The sequence below is a fragment of the Eubalaena glacialis genome, chromosome 3 (genome assembly GCF_028564815.1).
Source record: "Eubalaena glacialis isolate mEubGla1 chromosome 3, mEubGla1.1.hap2.+ XY, whole genome shotgun sequence".
In the NCBI taxonomy this organism is placed as follows: Eukaryota; Metazoa; Chordata; class Mammalia; order Artiodactyla; family Balaenidae; genus Eubalaena; species Eubalaena glacialis.
In genome coordinates this window covers 6155831-6177701 of record NC_083718.1, presented here as the reverse complement: position 1 = coordinate 6177701, position 21871 = coordinate 6155831, and the positions used below count along the sequence as shown (strand labels likewise).

The 21871-nt window shown below is 33.6% G+C and overlaps 1 protein-coding gene across 1 annotated transcript in view; it reads right to left on the bottom strand.

Annotated features, from left to right (window-relative positions):
- The window catches only part of KCNT2 (potassium sodium-activated channel subfamily T member 2), a 379130-nt gene that overhangs the window by 111650 nt on the left and 245609 nt on the right, over positions 1–21871 (bottom strand). Inside the window, exons 14-16 of the mRNA XM_061185285.1 lie at positions 20539–20647; positions 2306–2455; positions 689–918 (exon numbers count right to left, since the gene is read on the bottom strand). Of these exons, the coding sequence (XP_061041268.1) occupies positions 689–918; positions 2306–2455; positions 20539–20647 (489 nt within the window). The remainder of the gene's footprint in view (positions 1–688; positions 919–2305; positions 2456–20538; positions 20648–21871) is intronic.

Below are 21871 nucleotides of genomic sequence, written 5' to 3'. Positions count from 1 at the left end.
TGTGTGTGTGTGTGTGTGTAGAGATGTGAAGTCAGAGAGAGAGACAGAAGGAGGGAGGAGAGAACGAACCAGGGATTTTGAAAAAAAAAGACAATTTAGGTAATGAGGATGAATAAAAGACTGAAGTCCCCAAGGGGGAAATGGAGAAGGGTCCATGGCATAAGTGAAGGCATTTATACTAAAATATTAGAAGTTAAAAGAAGAAACACATTTTCCTTGTGATAGAAACTAAATGCTTATAGGTGTGTAGGAGGTTTGGTGGCAAAATTTAAAGGAAATTCTTATTTGTCTGAATCTTTTTTTTTTTTTTTTAAATTTCTGTGTCACAGAAGCCAAGTTCAATGGTGAGAATTAGATGAAGGATAGGACAGTTTTGAGAAAAATGGAGAGTATTTGAAATAGCCACTACTGATAACTGAATAGAGAACTGACAAAGAAACACAGAAGTGTCAGGTGCTTATACACTCATCAGATATACGAAATCATCGTTAGAAGTTTTGAATTAGCTTAATTTCTTACCAATTTAACAGATTAGAAATTTTGTTCTGTATACTTAGCTACACCAAGTTTGTAATACACACAAGCATGTTTTAAATTTGGCTTTGGAATTTTAAGAAAAATTAAAGTATATTTATTATTCTTTTTAAAGAAAGAGACTAATGATATTTCCAAATGTATTTATACTTACCCATGCTGGCAATTATGCTATGTACAGGTAATCTAGATGGTCCATGATAAAATGACCTTGATACATTGCTTTTTTTCTGATGGTCGTGGTTTTTAAATGCTGAATTCTCTTCTTTGGTAATATTAATATAGAAACATATATCTGTAGCATTCATAATGCATCGAGGACCTGGATTCAGCAAAATGTTTTTATTATCCTCCCTCCTAATACCAATCAAGCAGACACCAAACCTTAATTTAAAAAAGAAAATAAAAGAGTTTAAGGGTTAAATTCAGCAAAGGTCTTAGTTGTTTTTTTTTTTTTAAAGTTCACATATATAAGAAAATAATTAAACTATTATAAGGCAGAGAAAAATTAAAACCTCAAATAAGAACATTTTAAAGCTTGAAAAGAGCCTAAAAGTTCAAGGCTTGTGTTTTTAAACGAAAAAAAAAAACCAAACTATGTCCTTAGTGTGTTGTGAAATCAATTTAGTTAATTAAGACTATATATGTTTTTTAGTAAAAAAGAATGGAATAAAAGATAATAGAAATATCAGAGTACATATCATTTAGTAAGGGTAAGAGTTTTATTATAAATTTCGTGTGTGTATACTGGGTCTTACCATAAAATGTATACCTTAATTTGGTCAAAAAAGATAAAACAGTATTTCTTACTTTGGTCAAAAAAGTTTGAAAGCCATTGGCTTAGGGGAGAGGAAGAAACTTACTCAAGGTCACAAGAGAAAGAATTTAGGGTCCCTAAATTTATTTTTGTTCTGCTTGAATTTTAGAAAAAAATTTAGAAAAAAAAATTTAATAGCATTGAATAGGTATACAACTTAATTAGGAGAAATAATAACCACTGAATGTAACAGGTGTTACTTAAAATTTCTTATATACTTTTTCAGGTTATGTTCCAAACACAAAACCTCCTGAATATTTTTATCTCAATATGTCTTATAGTGTTACAAATAAATCAAACTTAAAAATATTTTTTAAATATAAAAAAAGTATATAAACAGAATCATGTTGGAAATTAAAGTAGAATACTTTAGATATTAGATTACTAGAATATACTAGATTATTACAAATCTTAAAAATGTTATATTAATATTTTATAATACTAATAATATATTATTTTCATGTTAGACATACTTTTTATTTCTTAAGTAAAGAATTTCTCTCAAAAAGAACAAAAATAATAATGTTCTATGTTTGAATTGGAAGGTACTATCATTTATTTTTTAACTTATTTTTCTGGCCAAAGCAAGTTTTAAAAAATGTCTAGTTTTTATAAATGTTATTTTTACTTTGTTTAAATTTTTAATCAACACTTTAAAATTTAGATTTATAAAGGAGATTCATTTTCATGTGAATTTTTACAGAATTAAAATATTTTTAAAGATAAATTAAAAGATGCTAAAGTCAATATTCCTACTAAGTTATACTATACACCCAAGAATGTTAACTTGTAGAGACCATACAAAAGGCCAGAATTCAAATGTCTCAATAATTATGTCAAAAATTCAAGAATACTTGCAACTTATGAGCACCAATATGGGTTATATTATGGAAAACTGTGTTTAAAGGTATGACTGATTAATATTTTAATTCCACTCTGGAAACAGAAACATACTTTTTGTGTGCATGGAAAGAAGCATAGGTGAAGCTCTTTCCTTCATATTCAGCAAAAAATGTACTTTCTTCCAAAACGATGTGGTACACTTCATTCCCAGAACATCTGCCGTACATCTTCTGCCATTGTTCTGGCGATTGCTGGCCTTCTCTGCAACAAAAGCATACACACATACACACAGAGAGAGACAAACAGTGAATGTGGTTCAAAAAACAGTCCTTGTCATACATAATCTGGAGTTTTCCAACTGTAAGAATGGACAAGCACAGTTCAAAGAAGTTATCTGTGTGGTGCTCAAAATAATGACCTGATTTACAAAGAGTTGCTATAAAAATTTCGAAACTAACACAACATAGAAGCTTGAGAGATGGCAAATTTTTAAAAAGTAGAAGGTTTTCACAATCCAGTTAATAAAAGCATTTATTGTGATCATGAACCAGTGAGCTATAGCATCTGATTTTTAGTCTTTGTTTATGTATATCATGTCATGCACGACCTATATATAATACTTGTCTTATAGTCTCAGTAATACAGCCCACTTCATCCCCTTTATGATACCTGCTTGGCTCCTGTATGTAATTGACTTTGCTTTGTATTTAAAATTATGAATACATACATCTCAACTTATCAGTTTGATTTTATAGAAAACATACTCTTAATTTCTGTCCATATCATAGCAATGGATTTCTTCCAATTGTGTACCAGTTAAGAAAAGATACTTCTTTGTGATAAAAGTAAGGATCTCCAAAAGAGATTACCAGAAGTATTTTTTAAAAGAAGATAAGTTTATCACAGAAAGTGCAGTTTCTTTTTTATTCTAGAATATTCTGCTCAGTGAGTTTGGAAATTTATTAAAAACTCAATTTATGACAAAATTTATTGTGAATATACAATAATGATTTTTCCAATTTTGTACAATAAATTCCATTTACTTTTGGTGAATAAAGTTTATGAACTCTGTAAGTACAACAAATGCACCTTCTAGAAGAAAAGAGATGAATTTACAAAAATCAAAATATTTCATCATAATCTCTGTAGCTTCTGGATGGATTAAAGCAGACAAGTCATTATTTATCATATTTTAAACTCCGAGTTTTGTCTGAAAACATTATAAAACATTTATAAACATTTTCAAAGTGTCAATAAATTTTTAAAAAACCATATATTTTCCAGGTATGTTTCCCTTGCACTTCATTCCTTCTTAAGGATGCTTAAGGGTTAAGAGTCTGGGCCTTGGAGTCTGACTGCCTGATCTGAACCCTAACTCTGCAATCTTGGGTGAGTTATTTAACTTCTCTGTGATACTTTACTTCTGTAAAAAACATTATCAGTCTTACTGGGTTGGATAAAATGCAGTAAATCAAGTAAATCATTTAGCAGATGTTGGGAACATAGTAATCTTCAGTAAATGTGAGCACCCATTATTATTTTGCTGTTATATCTTCCTCATTGCTGAATTCGGGAGCCACTTTCAACATTCCTAGTCACAAAATGAACAATATTGCTCTTAAAATCTTCACCCTTTCTTCTGTAATGTTAATATATTGTTGAAACTAGGAAAATAAAACAAAACACATTTGACTATTGACTATATATGGCTACACCTAACTACCACTTCCTAAGAATGATTGTTCTTGGTGGAGAAAACTTTTCCTTTGGCCAAGAGAAATAAAACTATTTTTGGTATGTAACATATTGCTACTTGGCAAGATAGTACTTGACAAAGATAGAATCCGTTTAAAGGGCTGAAAATGTAAGAGAAGGTGCCAGTAATTCATCAGGGTTTGTTTGTCATCCAAAAGGCCTCATGGGGTCAAATAATTGTCACATAAGGTCACTAAAAGCTATTCAAGCGAATCACAAATCTAATTCCAGCAGCTGAAATGGAAATACAATATGGTAACTTGGAAGGAAACAGAAAAGGATGGGGTCAGACAAGGACAGTTCTGATGAATTTCCTTAAATCACTTGCTAGTTCTCATGCTATTTTATATCGGCACCTTTTTACCAAACATCTTTAATGACTCTCTAAATTCAGCTAATTGTAAATATACAATTTTTTTGGCTTTCACTTCATGTTAATTACTTGAGAAATGTTGGAAATTAGCAATTCCATCTACTACTAATGGGTATGTCCAGGTTTTATTTATTAATTCCTACATGAAATATTTATTGAGCACTTGGGATGCGGCAAGAAAAGTTCTAGATTTCTAGGCGATGGCAGTTGACAAAAAAGGCAGACATACTTTCTTTCTTGAATCCTTGAGTGGATGAAAACTGACAATACAGCAAATCATGTGTTGGAAGTGATAAGTGGTGGGGAGAAAAATAAAGCAGAGAGGGAAATCGTTTTCAGGGGTGGATTGGAATATAAATAGTATGACTGAGGAAGACCTCACTGCGAGAATGACATTTAAGTAAAAATCTTGAAAAGGGTGAGAGAGGTAGTCACAGGGGAGAAGACTTTCTGGCAAAAGCAGCAGCAAGTGCTTCCCTGAGGCAGGGGGATGCCTGGTATGGCTGAGGAGAAGCAAGGAAGCCAGTTTGGCTGAGGTTGAGGAAGGAGGAGGAAATGAGGCCAGAGAAGTAACTGGCAGGGAGACAGGTCATGAAGCGATGTCTAAAATCTTACTCCTTTGACCTTTACAGGGAAAATTTGCAAAAGATTCTGACTTATACTTCGCAAAAATCCCTCTGGTCATTGTTCTGAGAATAGACTGAAGCAGCAGCAATGACCAGTGAGGAGTTTATGGCAATGATTTAGCAAGAAGATGATGGCTTGGACCAGGTGAGATTCTGGGTGTGTTCTGCAAGTGGACCTGAAAGTATTTGCTGATGGAAGAGAAAAATAAAAATAAACACCTTAAGTGCCCATGGCCATCAGAAATAAGAAAATTAAATGAATCAATAAATATCCATACAGATAAAAGTGAAAATGTAAGTACTAATGCTTATAAAGCACCATGGGGAAATCTCAAATACAAAATGTTAAAAGAATTAAGTAGCTCTAGGTGGCTCATTTAGTTAACTAGGTCCTAGGGAAGAAGACACGTAAATCAGAGATAGTATATGTGGGCTTCACAAACATTTGGAGTGTTTATTTTTTCTAAATTTGGAATGCTAGGTTCATGGATGCTCATAATAATATTCTTATACCTTTGAATGTCTGAAATATTTTCTAACGAATAAAAAATAAAATGCATCACCAAAGTGAAAACACAAACCAGGACTAGTAGTAAGGATTTTAAGCTTTTTGTTGTTATATTTTTCACTGCTACCTTTCAAGGCAGCACTACAGGCTACACTATACAAGGCCTCCCTGCTTACCAATATTTTGAGGCTAACATTTTATTTAGGCAGAAAGTAATATTTTCCCCTCTTACTATGATGAATGTATCAACAATTTTTTTCCAAATAGCTACCCAGTTATTCAATTTATTGAATAGTCCATCTTTTCACACACTGGTTCAAAATAACTCCCCTATCAAACACCAAATTCCTGTTGCCTATGGGCCTCGATCTCAACTTTCTAGTCGGTCAAATTGATTTGCCTCTACCCATTCCCTAACACTATCTATGTCCACTATTGTAGTTATAAAATTGTTTCAAAATACATCAGGATAATCCCTCTCATTATTATTCTCCTTCAAAAATTTTCTTGCTATTCTTGTCTCTTCATTTTTCCATACGAACTTAAAATCAGCTGGTTTACTTCGAAAAGAATACCTTTGATATGATTATTGGGATGATTAATAAATTTGGGTGAAACTGACAGCCTTGTGATATTGACAATCTTCATTTGTATGTTTATTACTTGTCTGTTTCTGCCACCATCTCCCACTCATCCTGAAGCAGAATGTAAGCACCAGAACTTCTCAGTCCATTGTCTATCCTGATCTCTGTGGGATCTCCAGTAACTAGAACATCTTCTAGAATACAGTGAATGTTCAAAAAATGTTTGTTTAATGACAGCATTTAATTCTTCTGACAATCCGTGAGATGCATGCTAGTATTATGCCCACCACACAGATTAAGAAACTGAGGCTCAATGGTTTCAAGTCTTTGGTCTTGCCAGCATGGACAGGCCAAAGAATTCAACCCAGGCAGTCTGGCTGCAAACACTGTCCTTTACTCAGAAGCTTCAGTTCTGAGTAACTCCAGTATTTAGTGTGAATGTGTAGCTGTTCTATTACTTTTCTTCAGGATACTAGAATTTGAGAGCCAAATTTTCCTTTTACCCTTATTAATAATACAAGGCATTTTATACCCTGTAGATTTGTAATAAACAAAAACAAAATAAAAAACTTCTGATTTGTCCTCAACTTAGCATTATTCTACTCGAGTTTTCGTTTGTCTTTTCCTACTTTATGTATCTGGGGAGACTTAATTCAAGATTATTTTTGAATGAGAGGAAATGTATCATATAAATAAATAATATATTTCCAAATATTTCATACAAAAGAATTCTTTAATTCTACCACTTAAGTAGCTCTTAAGTAGCACTTACCCATTTCTCTACCATCAACTCTTACAGTCTTAAAACTGTGCTAACCCATCTCCTAGCTTCCTTGCTTCCTGTGTTGATTGGTGCTACAATAGGAGTGAATTTCAAAATCTCAAATCACTTCATGTCACTCTCCTGCTGAAAATAGTTAAAGGGCTTCCTCCTTCCATTTGAAAAAGGTGAACTTTCTTACCATCATTACAAAGCCCTCCTGACCTATGCCATGCCTGTCTTCCAAATTTCAAATATCATTCCTGTGTCCTTTCTCTTGAGTTCTCCAGCCTTGAGCAGTCTTTAATTTCCCCTGAAGAAGAAACTCTCTTATCTTGGTCTTCTCACAATGCTGTTCCTTCTTCCTCCTATGCCTTCCTCGTTCCTGGACCCACAGCTCAGGCATTACTCTCTCAGCTGTGCGGTGGTGTACTTCCTTCATGATATTATAACACTAAATTGTATTAACTAATCCTTAATGTCTTGCTTCCCTGTGAAATAGGCCCCATGAGGAAAGGGATCATGTCCTGTTTACCACTCTACCTCTGAGACAAGACATCTGTTCTGACACAGAGTAACTGCTTAATAAATGTTTTGTTACATGAACAAAGAATAACCTAACAATGTTCTTCATGCTCAGTTACTAAATGTTCTGCTTTTCTAATTATATAATTCCTTTTTCCTTCACCAGAATCAGTTTTTAGGTCTCACCAATTACTTTCCCCATGATGAATTTGCTGTTAGAATGGGGGGGGGGGGGAACCTTCACTGAGTTTCATAATCATAAATGGATATGAAATGAACTTAACCTCAGCAGCAGTAAACAACACAAAAGATATTAAGGATAAAAAAGCAAAGAATGGAAAGCTCTGTGAAAAGCCATTTTAAAAAGACTTACTATGTGCTTACACTAATCAAATGAACATTTAGGGAAAATATTTGGCTTGTGCATTTAACTCCTGTTAACCTTGCAAGTAAATTCCAACCTGTAAAGTAGGATAGCCCGTAGTCTATTTCATACCCTTTCGAGGCTGCTCTACCATATTGACTGGTAATTAAATAGTAATCAATTCTTCCTAGACAGGTTTATGTCCACCTTTATTTTCAAAATAATGCCAGTTCCAGCTGTTTGTAAAGGTGTTAGTAGAAAAAGAAAGAAGGAAGAAGAGGAATATGAAAAGAAAATATTCTACTAAGAAAGTAAAGGAAGTACAGAACGAAAGTGTATGCTCAGTACTTGAAAGAATCTCTTTAGATCTCTATTTGCCCTGAATAAAGGGTAATGCTGTGAAATCCATGCATCCAATACCATAGTCATGAGAGCCTTAGAAAAATGGCAGTGGGCAGCCTAGAAGGAAAAGAAGCTTGTGCCTGCTCTTGTCTGCATTTTAAACCCTTAACAAAGGTCTTAGTGAGAGAAATATTTGGGAAAAAAAAAAAAAAAAGGAAAGTGTAAGGACAGGCGATAGAGAATTGTTTATGAGAAAACAAACAAACAAAAAAATGTCCAGTGAAGTAAATTACAACTTCCATGTTAAAATCTTCACAACCTTGTAGCTTTCAGCCATGCTCTGTCAAATCTCCATCCCTGTCCTATAATAATAACGTCTTGGGCAGATCCCACTTCTTTCAAATCATGTTCAGTTATTAAAAAACCCAATCCCATCTGATTTGAAGCTCCAATCTTCCCAGCTCAGGCTAATTCTCCCTGGAATGCTGCTACTCTAACTGGTCATCAATGGCCTCTGTGAAGGTGTCTTGTAGAGACATGTGAACATACTTTGTGGGGTATGAGGGGTGGGCCTCTGGGCACCATCAATGGGAAGCAAGAAACTCTCTTCCGCTCTATCTCACCTACTTCCCAGCAACACATCCCATCCACCCTATGGCCTCTGGGCTGCTTGGGTTTCCTCACCTTGTAGGCAGAACCCTTAGATGGGGTACCACAGAGAGAGAGTGCAAATCTTTTTAAGCCATCAGCTGTGCTGCTGGAAACCCATGCATGGGAGGGAAGGTTCTGCCATCTCTCTCTCTCAAATTCTTTTTTCTTCATGTTCAAATAATCACAGAAAACTACATACGCAGATGTCCAACTAGGGAACGAACTGCTAGTTCCCACTTCCTGCAGATACTCCACGAGTATTAGGTCACCTTTTGGACTTCACTTCACGAGGCTGGGGGTAGGTGCAAAAACTGCACTACTGGTCCCTCTCTGATCTTCTCTTTCTACAGAAAGGTGGGGAGATTAGAAAATGGGATACTTGACTCTTCTTCCTCCTCGGTTTTAGGTTATGGTCACCAATCCTGGGACAACATGAAAAGTCCCTCTCATGATCATAAAAGGCCAAACAGTGGGCAGTCACCCAATTCCTGGAAATCTCTGCCCCTTCCCCAAAATAGTTGGAATAATTCTCCCACTAATTAGCCTATGAAATTACCCAGCCCATAAAAAACCAACCACCCCCTATTTCAGGGCCTCTTTCACTCCCTGAGATGGACCACATTCTGTCTATGGAATTCTGTCTCTAAATAAACCTGCTTTCACTTTTAAAAAAATAAATAAATAAAAATTTAAGAAAAGGTATGTCCATTCTATCCTGTTTATTGTTCCCAAGTTAGAAATATCATTTGCTCCAGTTAACTTTGCAATGGTGCATAAATTCAATTTGACAACTGATCTTATTTTTCTTTCAAATGCAAGCTGCACATTCCTTGTTAATCCACGATTACACTTTCAAGGCAAACGGGTTCTTATTGCCGGAGAGCAAATTAACTCCCATACAGTCTCCTGTGCTTCAACACGACCAACCGGTTGGAAGAGGACAGTCAGCTAGTAAGCGCTTGGTCTGCAATGTGCAGAAACGTGCTTCATACAGGCCTCTGAATGCAATGAAAGAATCTGATACGGTTTTGGCTTTCAAAATTTCCCCACATCAAATTTTCCCAAACGGAGAAACTAATCTAACTGGAATTTCCTGTTCCAGATACAATACCTTGAAGTCTTATTATACTGCATTCTCTGTTCTTATTTCAGGAATGTACTGAATGACCCTGCTCAGTAATGTGGTTTGCATTTTTTAAAAAACAGCATACAACCTTCTTTGATGGGCAATGCCCTATTTTTATGAAGATGTATGTTTTTGTAAAACTCAAACTAATAACTTTTAGAAGGTAAAATTCGATTTTTACGTTCATGTTTTCTTTGTGTATTTTAAAGGTGCCACCAAACTAAAGGTAAACTCAAGAAGTGTAGGCAGGCATTACTGCCTTCAAGGTTGTACAGTGAAATTACTAGTGCAAATCCATCTCTTCTACAATATTATATCTGTCATTTTAAACACCTCTGCATCGTAATTATCGGATTTAGTTTTGCTAGTACGTTTTGTTCCCTTCAATCCTAAATAAGGCATTTAAATATACAATAAATGGTTAGTTTCAGATTTACCAAAATTGACACAGATTGCCAAATTAGTTGCTTTTATATACTCATTTTTATTACCAAACTAAATTATTTTCACATCAATGGGAACAAAGAACATATTGTCACAAGGTGTCTTTGGTATAAAATCCGTTCTTTGAGATGTAATAAAAAGCTTTACATATAACTGGAGGAAATCTTTGCCTTAGGAAAAGATGTCATTTACATTTATACTTGCAGAGTTACATAAGATAAAATTTCCTTATGATGCTTTATTTTAAAGATAAGAAAATCTATTTATTACTTCATTATACTAGATTGAAAGTAGATTTAAAAAGTCTAAAACAAGTGACCCAAAGGTTTTAATCTAACTGAAATTAACATATTTTATTTAATTCTATACTCTAGTAGTTCACCAATTTAATGTCAGCTTGGTTCCAGATAATTGTTTATATTCTTTACAGGAGCCTCTCTGAAAACACACATGAATTACATTAATTCACAACGGTCTCAAGCTTTTACTTTATTTAAAAATTAAAATATTTAAATGGTATTTCAATTCCCTTTACTATTAATGTCAGGAATCTACAGTGAACACTGCAAGTAAAAGAAATGATTTTGACAAATTGTAGCCTGTGTCATTGAAAGCATAATTGTAATTTATGGAGTAGAAAGGGCATATTAGAGTAGATGGAAACTTCCACTACAGGTGAGGCTACGAAAGAAAGAGCTAGCACAGAACTTTGGATGAACATTTATTCTTGCTGGTCTGGGGATCGATCTGACACACAAATTGGATTATCTTATCTAGAAAGAAAAGTAGTCAAGAACTCTAAGTAGAAGAGGTAATAAAAGTCAAGATTAAGTAATAAAACTCAAGATTAAGCTGAACTTCCCCAGCTTTTTATGGTATCAGACATCAAAATAAAAACCTGAGTCCTAACATTAAAACCATGTAGAGGATGATAATCAATTTTCAACCACTAGATGGAACCAGAAAGCTGTTTGCCATTCTCAGGATAAGAAAAATTGCTGTGAAAGTGACGAGAGTAGAGAAATGCTATACAGCTTTCAAGCATTCTTAATAGTGAACATAAACAATGAACACCCTTTTGAAAGAGATTTCAAAGAGAAATGAAATAAAGCTCCACCGTTAAATTTGAAAGGCTGATTGTACATGAAAGTGGCCCAAACTCACTACCCTAAAGTTTATTTGTTCTTCAAAAATTCTAGTGTGGTTGTCTGAAGTGCTCACTTAACTCAAGAAGCCACCTAATTATCACACACACAAATCCTAAAATTCTGTGAAGACTTTTCACCTGCTTTTTAAACTGTCAGGTGAAAAATAAATTCATCTCTCATAATGACACTGAATTCTCAGCTCTTTAATTCCATTATTAAATAAGTCATATCCCACTGATTTTAAACTGTTCTCCTTTAGCATTAATAAAAATCCATAGCTAAGGTGTACCTTCCCCCTCTCTCTCAGAACACAGCCTGCTTGCTTATGAATAAGTACCATACGCTTAGCTTATGGTCAAGTGCTCCGTGCCCTTGTGCATTTGCATTGTTCTGCTGTATCTGTCACTTTAGTTGAGAACATCATAGTGAAGTCTTCAGAAAAGTTGTATTCCATAAATATTAATATTTAGGGATATAGGAGTTTCATAAGCTCCTATTGTTGTTATTCACATTTTATCATTTTGAGTATGTTTTTTGCTCTTTTAAAATTATGTGTAACTAGCAAGTTTCTTCACTGGCTGTCCATGTTGTCATTTGGTTTATTCTCAAGGTATGCAAACTAATCTTACCATAGCCAAAAGAAACTACATAAATAAAATAAATCTACTAGGGGAAATTTATAATACATTCCAAACGTACATAAGCCATGTTTACATTCTGTTCTGCCTTGTGTTGAATATTAGTTTTTTGTGATCAGAATGGAACGTTTTCATTTTTGCATTTCCCCAACTCCTAACACAGTGCCTTACACTGTACGAATGCATGTGATTGTTATCGTGGGATGAATGAATGAATGACCAAACCATAACAATATTATAACTCTATTCAGTGCTATTTTTAGCATGGGACTTCATTCATAACTTAAATTGACCAAAAAAAAAAAAAAATGCTCCCAGATTCTGGGCTTAATTTGAAGAGTTTTGAGGTATCTCAATAAAAATATGTTATCGAATTTTATTACTATGTCATTGTAGACATTTTCTATTGACCACCATCTCTGAGGTCTGAGAGAAAAGAATTATCTCACAACAGATTCCCCACAGGGCTGTAAGTATAAAGTAGCAGTGACTATAGATACAGGTCTCTTGATTTTCCATTTTGTAAGCTGAGGATATTAGCTACTCTCCCTTCCACATCTCCTCCCTACTTTTCTCTAAAATATCATTTGCTGCACCTTCTCACATTGTTGAAAATGCAAATATCTGTATTTTGTTCCCTGGCTATAAATAAATCAATGGCTTCAGATAAAAGTGGAGAACCCATTGTACATCTTAAACTTATACGTTACATGTCAATTATAATAAAGCTGGGGGAAAAAAGTACAGAGAACCTGAGTTCAGTGATTACATTATTAGGATTATTGCAACATAGTTCATTTAAGAGTTCAGTGGAATGCTATAATTATATAAACTTCTCTGTATTCCCTGAGCAATTCAAGAGAGAATACAAAAAAAAAAAAAAAAAAATTCCTTACTTACTGACCACCTATTGTTCAGTATTATGGCACATTTTAATTTGATTTATTATAGTTTCTTTTTTATTTTCTTGGAGTTTATGATTGCCTTTTTTTTTTTTTTTTTTTCCAGTTGGGAGAGAAAACAGAAACTTCCTTTGCCACATCCCATTGTATATGTTGTTTTTAATCTAGTCCAGTCTCTTGTTGAGACTTGTCTGGCTTTTCCTATCTTGACCATAGCTTTTAGAAATCTTTGGTTTTAGCTATGGTACAGACATGTGACCTAGGTTCTATCAATCAGACACAAATGCGGGAGTTTATTTTGGAAGTGAGCTAAATGAGGAAACAGGCAGGCGAGGGGCATCTATACTGTTGTGATGTCTGGCTGCAGAGGTAGCTGGCTCCCAGGATGTTCAGAGGTCAAAGTTCCTTATTGGGTTAGTTGTGAGGTGGGGCAGTGGGAACTGTTCATGCATGTTGAGCCTAAATAAAGGCTAACTTTCCTGTTCTGTGAGTTACCTATATTCCTCCATACGCCTCTTTATAATCAGACTAGCTCAATGAATATCCTTGTCTAAAGTTAAGAATCCTAGTCAATATTGAGATTTCTCTTCCTTTCTACAAGTTTAAGAGAATTTTTCTTCACCATAACTGCTTTATAATTTGGCAGTGTTATGTCTCTAGGTGTGGTTCTCTTTCATTCATTGTCATTCACAAGCAAGAAACCCTGTCTATTTAAAGATTTAAATCTCCCTTCTTCTGTTACAATTTCTTACATTCTATTCTCTCCATCCTTTCTGGAATTCCCATCAAATCAGATATTACCTCTTTTAGATTGATCTCGTGTACTGCGAATTATTTTTCCTACATATTCTATCTCTTTCTCTTTTTTTAAATCTGAAATCCTCAAGATTTCTATGATGTTACCTTTCAAGGTTTTTATAATCACTCTGTTAATTTCAAAAGGTCTTTACTTTCTATTTCTCTACTATAACTCCTTTGCATATCTTCCTGGGATTAATAATTACAATTATTTTTAGCATTCTGGATTTGTGTATTTATGTATTATGGCTTTTCCCATTATTATTGACGAGAAAATCAGATCCTCCAGAATCACAATCAACAAATTTAAGTTAAATATTCTGAAAATTTTAAACTCTACAAATAAAAAAAATTCCTCAGCATTTTATTCCTTTGAACAATCATTATCACCCTTTCATAATCCTTCAGTATTCTTGTGAACTATTATTTATACTTCTCTACTGTTCAAAAATACATTTGAATTTCTTTTTAATGTATTTTTGTTCTCATTTACTGTGACTCTCCTTGCTTACAAACATTTGACTCTCCTTTCAAATGTTATAGTTTTTTGACCTTAGAAAAAATTGTTTACTAGTGAGTAGAAGACCCAACATCCCTATTATCCCAAAACAATTCCAGCGTGAATACAGATATTGTTCTCTTCTAGCTGGATTTGTTCCCTTCATTTCAACCTGCATGCTGGTTGTCAGCAAATGACAAGAGCCATATTTCAAAGTTCTGAGTATAATATATAGGGATATTAAATAGATTCCCTTGTCTGTGAATATGATTTGTTAAGTCACAGGTTACATCTTATATTAAGCAAGAAGGGCTCAAACTATCTAGTCTGGGGTCTCTAAATGCCAGATTAAGAGGGTTGAACCCCAACCCCAAATTATATGCTAGCTTATAATTCAGACTAATTTATTTAGGAAAAATCTGATTTTTCCCAGTGGTAAATGTCTGACTAAACTTAATTATAGAGAAATGGTACTGTGGTGGATGAAACAGGGGTAACTTGTTCTGTATACAGAAATTCAATCAAAATGTGTCCTCTTTTTTTCTAGGAATCTTGCACCCCAGAGCCTCACTGGGGGCTGGGATTTTGTCCTGCTGTATCACCTTCTAAACATATGCTGGGATGGAGGTTTCATCAAGTTCATTTACCCACTTTCCATCTTCTAGAAATTCACTGAAATCTCTTCTTTTTCACTGATAAAAGCTTATGACTTTTATTTATTTGCTATCATTTCAGTGGAGCAGATGAGGAAGAGCAGATGAAGACTATGGATCATAAACTACTTTGAACCAGGGGCCTCAATGAATCATCTTTAGTATATCCTTTACTTCATTTACTTAACTAGTGTTTTTTGAGCATTCATGCTGTGAAACACTATAGAAGGTCTAAGAATGAGTAAGACATGTTCTCCACCTTAAACGAAATTATACCCTATTATGTAGGAAAAAATAAAAGGACCATAACACATGCTCTGGCAGAACGTCATAAAATTCTATGTGAGTCTGTAGAAGGGAAAGATCACATTAAATTGGGGAGTTTAAAAATATTCTTGAGGAGATAGAATTTTCGAATTTTAGCAAAACCCTCTAGGAAGGCAGAAAAAAATCAAGACAGAGGGAACAACGTTAAAAAAAGATGTAGAAGGCGGAAACCGCAAAGTATATTTAGGATCATGTTATTTGGAGAACACGATACATATGAGTATCATGAGAAATAAGGATATAAAAATAAATTAGTACTAGAGCATACAGGGCTTTAAATAAATAAAATGGATATACTTAAATCTAATTTGATAATGAAAGATGAGCTGTTAAAGCCTTTCCAAGCAGAGGACTGCAGACTGAGCAGTACCTGTGTTTCTCAAGATATGTTTAATAGAACAATGTTCTAGTTAATCTTTTAATAGGTGTGATTAGGAAAAACATTTCTCGGGTAATCAAACAGATTTGGGATACACCTAATAAAATGTATTTCTGTGGAGATTTTCAGTACATGTTAGTTTATATAAAAGAAAAATGAGTAACCTTCAGACGTATATCGTTTCTCTTTCTTGCAATTACTCCATTCAGACCTCCAGTCTTGCAGTGTGTGTGTGTGTGTGTGTGTGATGGGAGAAATGGAGAAAGGGCCACCAGGGATATACAGACAATCTTTCTTAATTGCCATGATCAAAGAAGCATCCTTCTGTGGGACCAGCAGAACCATCTGCTGTGCAATAGAGCTTTCATTATTTTTCTTTCTTATCTTCCTGGACAAACTTAATGAAGTGGCGGCCTTCGACCAGGCTTCACTTTCTTATCATCTCCTTATTTGTTCACACTATCTCAAAATGAGAAAGTCTCCATCGTCCAAAATTGTTTTCTCAGAACTTCCCAGAGACCAGTGACCTACTAATTCTGTTTGCGTCTTCTCCATCTTAAACCGTCTGTATTGTTAACCATTCAGTTCTTTCTAGAAATCCTTGCTCCTTTTTGTTCTGTTAGGTTATACTATAGTTGCTGTCCTTTTCTTCCATCTGTTTCCTAAGGAAAAGCCTTAAGTGGTCAGTTTTCCCAAATCCCCACCATTTCTGCTTTCACCTCTGTGGCCCTGAATAGCCCTGATCTCTCCTCAGGAACCAAGAGTAGCAGTAATTTCCACGAGCAATGATACCTGCATCAGAAAGCAAATAGATCCAATACCAAACTCCTTTCTCCTGCCAAAATCACACATTTTATAGTTCTCTACTGTCAAACCTCAGTGTGTAAAGGGATTTTTTTCTTTTTTTCTCTTTTCTACATCCATAACTCATCAGTGGCCAAGTTGTGTAAATTCTAACTTTGCAATATTTTTCTTATCAATTCTCTCTTTCCTTCCCATTGATGATCACTAAGAGCAAAAATATTACCTCTTGGATGGGACTAATGAAATAAATAAATATTTTCATGAAAGTAAATGGAAAGGAAAAGAAAAAATTAAATTTTGATAGAGACAAAATGTCATCAAGATGGGCCAATTGAAGGTCTACCAACTGTTCTGATAATTTGGCATCTCCTTGCTAAAATCATCACGGTCCATGTTTGACAGCCTACAGTGATATCAGTCCAAAGAATAAACTTCTGTTCATCTTTCTAATGAGTTTGCCAAATAATTCAAAATGCTAATTTAATTGACAATAAGAAATAGCCCTGCCAAGAGCACTGAGCACTCAAATGTAAATGAAGTGAGTGAGAGGGGAAAACTATGAAGGGCTAAAATACAGAGTAAACTTGAATGAATAAAAGGAGCACAGTTATTCAAAGTCACCTAAAGTTAACATCATCTAGTTGACTCACAGATCAACTAGAACAAGATGAGTATATTAACCTCTAGGAAAAGAAAATGTAAGATCATGACAGCATTAATGAGCCTTGGGAGATATTGTTCAGGGTCCCAGCTAAGTTGCTCCAGAGACTCCAAAATACAAGATAAATATTTTTAAAATTAATATTCCCCATATAAAAGTACAGAGGTAGGTAATTCGTACTTAATATATGGTTTCCATCTTTCTCCCCATTATCACGGGCTAGAGGAAGAGAACTAAGAAAAGGACGAAGGTGTTTTAAGAGAGCAAATCTAATTCTAAGGCTGAATTAGGAACTCCATTCTCAGACTTAAGGCAGGTCTGTCACTAAAAGAGCTGACCTTTCTACCTCTAACTCCTGCTTCCTTTGTCTATCTTATTTGTTCCAGAACTCATATTTATTATTTTCCTTAAATATCTATAATCTACACAGCACTTAATTTAAAAATATATTTTTAAGTTAGACTATTTTAGGTTTTGTATTATATTTATGTCTGTGTTTGTTGGGTCTTAAAGTGTTTAGCTTGTGAATATCAACTATTTTTAGTCAAAAATCACCATTAGAAGTTCATTTATTATATAATGAACTTCTAATAATATTATTCTCTCTCCTTTTTTAATGGGGAAATTTGAGCATTATCGTAAGCTTTTTTTTCAATTAGTGGTTTGATAATCTTTGCATAAAGCATTTCCTAGACTATTCAACATTTTCCCCATTATACTACTTAATTCAGCTCCTGAGTTTGCTCTCTTATTATTAAATCAATATGTTTGAGCTCTCTGATTTCTGCTGATGCTCAAAGGCAAAATTTCAAACATATTCTGTTAATAAGTGAATCTTCACTATACCTTCATTTAATGCATAATACAGAAGATAATACAAACTACTTTAGTCATACAATATTCTTAATAAAATATATTAGATATTTTAAATTAAGTGATCTGTTTGGATGACTATTTATATTCAAGTGATGGTATTTATCTGTTGAAGGATCTGAATAGGTTTTTCTTCAAAGGTGATATGAAAGTGGCCAATAAACACATGAACTAATGCTCAACATTATTAGTAATCAGCAAAATGCAAATCAAAACCACGAGACAGCACTTTACATCCACTAGGACAGTTATGATGCAAAAGGCAGATGATAAGAAGCATTGCTGAGGACATGAAGAAATTGGAACCATGATACACTGCTGGTGGCAATGTAAGATGCTATAATCCCTTCAGAAAACATTCTGGCAGTTCCTAAAAAAGGCTAAATCGAGTTACCCGATGACCTGGCAATTCCACTCCTAGATATAGACCCAAATAAATTAAAGCACATGTCCACACAAGAATCTTTACATTAATATTAAGACCTGCCTTATTCACAATGCCATAAACAACCCAAATATCCATCAGCTGATGAAAAGAAAAGTAAAATGAAATATATCCATACAATGGAAAATTACTCAGTTATAAAAAGTAACGAAGTAGTGATGCATATTACAATATGGATGAACTTTAAAAACATGATGCCAAGTGAAAGAAGCCAGTCCAAAAAACAAAAAAGCACATATTGTATGATTCCATTTATATGCAATATGCAATGTCCAGAATAGGAAAATCTATAGAGACAGGGTAAGATTAGCCTATGGTTGAAAGAGTTTGGATACAATGTGGGCGGCTGCAAAAAGGTAAAGAATTTCTTTATGGGATGATGAAAATATTAGGAGTTAGCAGCGATAGTTGCACAGTTCTATGAATATACTAAAAATATTACATTGTATACTTTAATGTGTAAATTATATGGTATGTGAACTATATCTCAATAAAGCTGCTATAAAGAGAGTTATTTTGGCAGACTAAGGCATTTATTGTGTCACTTAACTGGGAAATAATTTTGCAGGTCAATCTTACTTATGGGAAATCCTTAATTATGTGGTAACAATGTATTCAACAACATCACTTTCATTTTTAATATGACAAAATTCATTAGAGTATATTAGGAAAAGTCCTATTTTAAGTGTCGCTGAAATTCTTTTTAAATTTATGTTAAGTGCAATTTGTTCACCAGGCAATATTGTGTGCCAATAAATAATATTTACTAGGAGTTGGAAAATGTAATTTAACCGATCTATAAATACTAATGTGTGTTAGTGGTGATGAGCCTCATTTTATCATTTGTGCAAGAGAGAAGCTGGGCTAGATATTCAGCTCTAACGCTGTATGATTCTATGACAAAGATGGATGACAAAATAATGAAGCCATGTGATAAGTTCTATGAACATTCAATTAGTTGGTGACAAAACAGCTTTCAGTATTTTATTTAATTCCATCAAAATGCTAAGTACGTCCATCAAAGAAAATCAATTTCATTCATGATCCTGTTACATCCTTTCCACTGCAAATCTTAAAGGCTTATAAATTTATAGAATAGAAACATTTATATTCAGAACTTTGAGAAAATTGCTCCTGGGAAAATCTTTCTGTCCCAATAGAACAGAGACATAATTAGAGGTAAGAGAGTAAAATCTACTTAAAATACCAGAGGGCATTTACTATTTTTCAATTAGCAATTTCCTCCGTCCAGTACTAAATCCCAGGAAAGAATTTTCCTTTTCCTTGACTTATTTGATTTGGCACTTCACTTAAATAACTATCAATTAACTCACTAAATTTAAATTTTCATATCTACAAGCACCATGGTGGAATTTACTTAGAAAATCAACATTTTGTCTAAAATACCAAGTAAGGAATATGAAAAGTATGAAATGCAGTGCAACATTTGTCTCTTTAAATAAGGGCAGTGGCTGTGTTCGCTGATTGTATTTTACTTGATTATGCAAGTCAAAAACAACCTCTATATTTTATGAAACTCTATCAAAATAAATAGGAAAAAATGTTTTGATGATATAATTTCCCTCAATACCCTGAAATTCATATTAAACATTATTTCTTATATACTACATTAGCTGATTTTATCAACTACATTGTTATCATTCTATAATAATTTTAAAATTTTAATTTTGAGCTCATTTGTGCACATATAGCTTTCAGATAAAAACTTACCTCAGAAACAGAAAAAAACCGGCTTTAAGGCCATACAGTAATGACTGCTGTCATCCTGCTTTTACAAGTTTTATTTGCGAATTATTAATCTTGAAAATAGAAACAATGCCCTAATCCTAGGCCTAACAAGTGATGAAGACATAAAATTTAGGATGAAACAAATTATATCAAGATTAGTTAGATAAGACAGCAAATCACTGTCAATTTCCTATATGTCTTGGACCCTGTAACAGGTTTGTATTTGTCTGTCTGTCTCTCTACCTATCTATCTATCTATCTGTCAGATGATGATAACTCACACAAATACAAGTATAGGTACATATCTAGCTGTATATACCTAAGCTTACTACTGTATTTCTAAATCACATAACTGCACTTATATTTTTTATAATTTAAAATGCATTATCTTAAAGAAAAAATATACTTACTGCCCTCTAGAGGTATGAACCAGTAGTGTAATAAGTGTAGATGTTGCTGGGCATATACAGTTTAAAGCTAACATGGCGTATTTAAACTCTTCTTCACAAACAACATGATCTGTTTGAAATAAAATAGGTAAATTAGAATAATTTACCTTGGGATAGTAGTATTTTAAAATAATATGAAAAATAAAACAATGAATAAAATTACAAAACTTTCCATATAAACACACTTGTTTTAGAGAGGTTTTTACATGTGCAAATTTATCCCCAGGAAAAATGATTCATAAGGGAGAGTACTAGACTATGAGGTAAGTTACTGAGGTATGGAGGATCTGGTGCCAGACCTGTCTTTAATAAAACTGACAGCCTTTGGCAAAATGTTTATTTTTCCTGTGCCTCATCTGTACAAGGAGGTAACATGTAGGTAGGTTAGAGGTACAGTCTGGATAATAAACCAGAGACCATATAAAGTCTCCTTTACTTCTGATAATTCTATGGTATGAAATACAATAGTACTGATTTATAACATAATTGATTTATCAACTTCATAGTCAACATAAAGACTTAGAAAGTGATTATTAAAAAATGTGGCAGATAATATTTGCATAACATACAAGTAATAGATTTTTTATAATCAAAACAACCGTAATGACCAATCGATAAAAATTAATCCTGAAATAAACATAAATTTAAATCATACTTTAACCTCAGGACTTAGGTCAAAAATTCAAAAGATGATAGAGTCCAGTCAGAAAAGATAATAAATGGCATAAAAAGAAATTCAATGACATAAAAACAATAAAGAGTGTTAGAAAAGATGGCACGTAACGGGGCGCAGGTCATATTAAAGGGGGGTGATGCTACTCAGCCCAAGTATATTATTTTCATGCAAAAACGAGGGCCCGGATGCCATATACTCAATTTTCCACAGAAATCATATTTTAGAGAAGCAATTAAAGTTTGTTTGGGAAAAAAGCTGTTTGTTTTGGGAAAAAAAACTTCCCTTCCAAGTAAACTATTATAGCTGGTATTGGAAATAAAGACTGTTTAAAGTTCTAAGAAAATAAATATTCTTAGGCAGAAAATAGCTGTTTTAGCTAAATTAAGAAATAGAAGGTTGAATAGGTGAGTCGGATCTATAAAATGAATACATACACCATACAATTTATGAAGAAACAAGATTACTTGGGAAATGGTTCATCAAATGCTCCAGACAGATAAATAATAACATTACTCCAATTTGTATAACATGAGTTAGCATATGAAAGAGCCCATTATTTTTTTCTTTTTCCTTCATTTCCTTATTCATTTTTTTTCTTTCACATTTTATGGAAGAAAT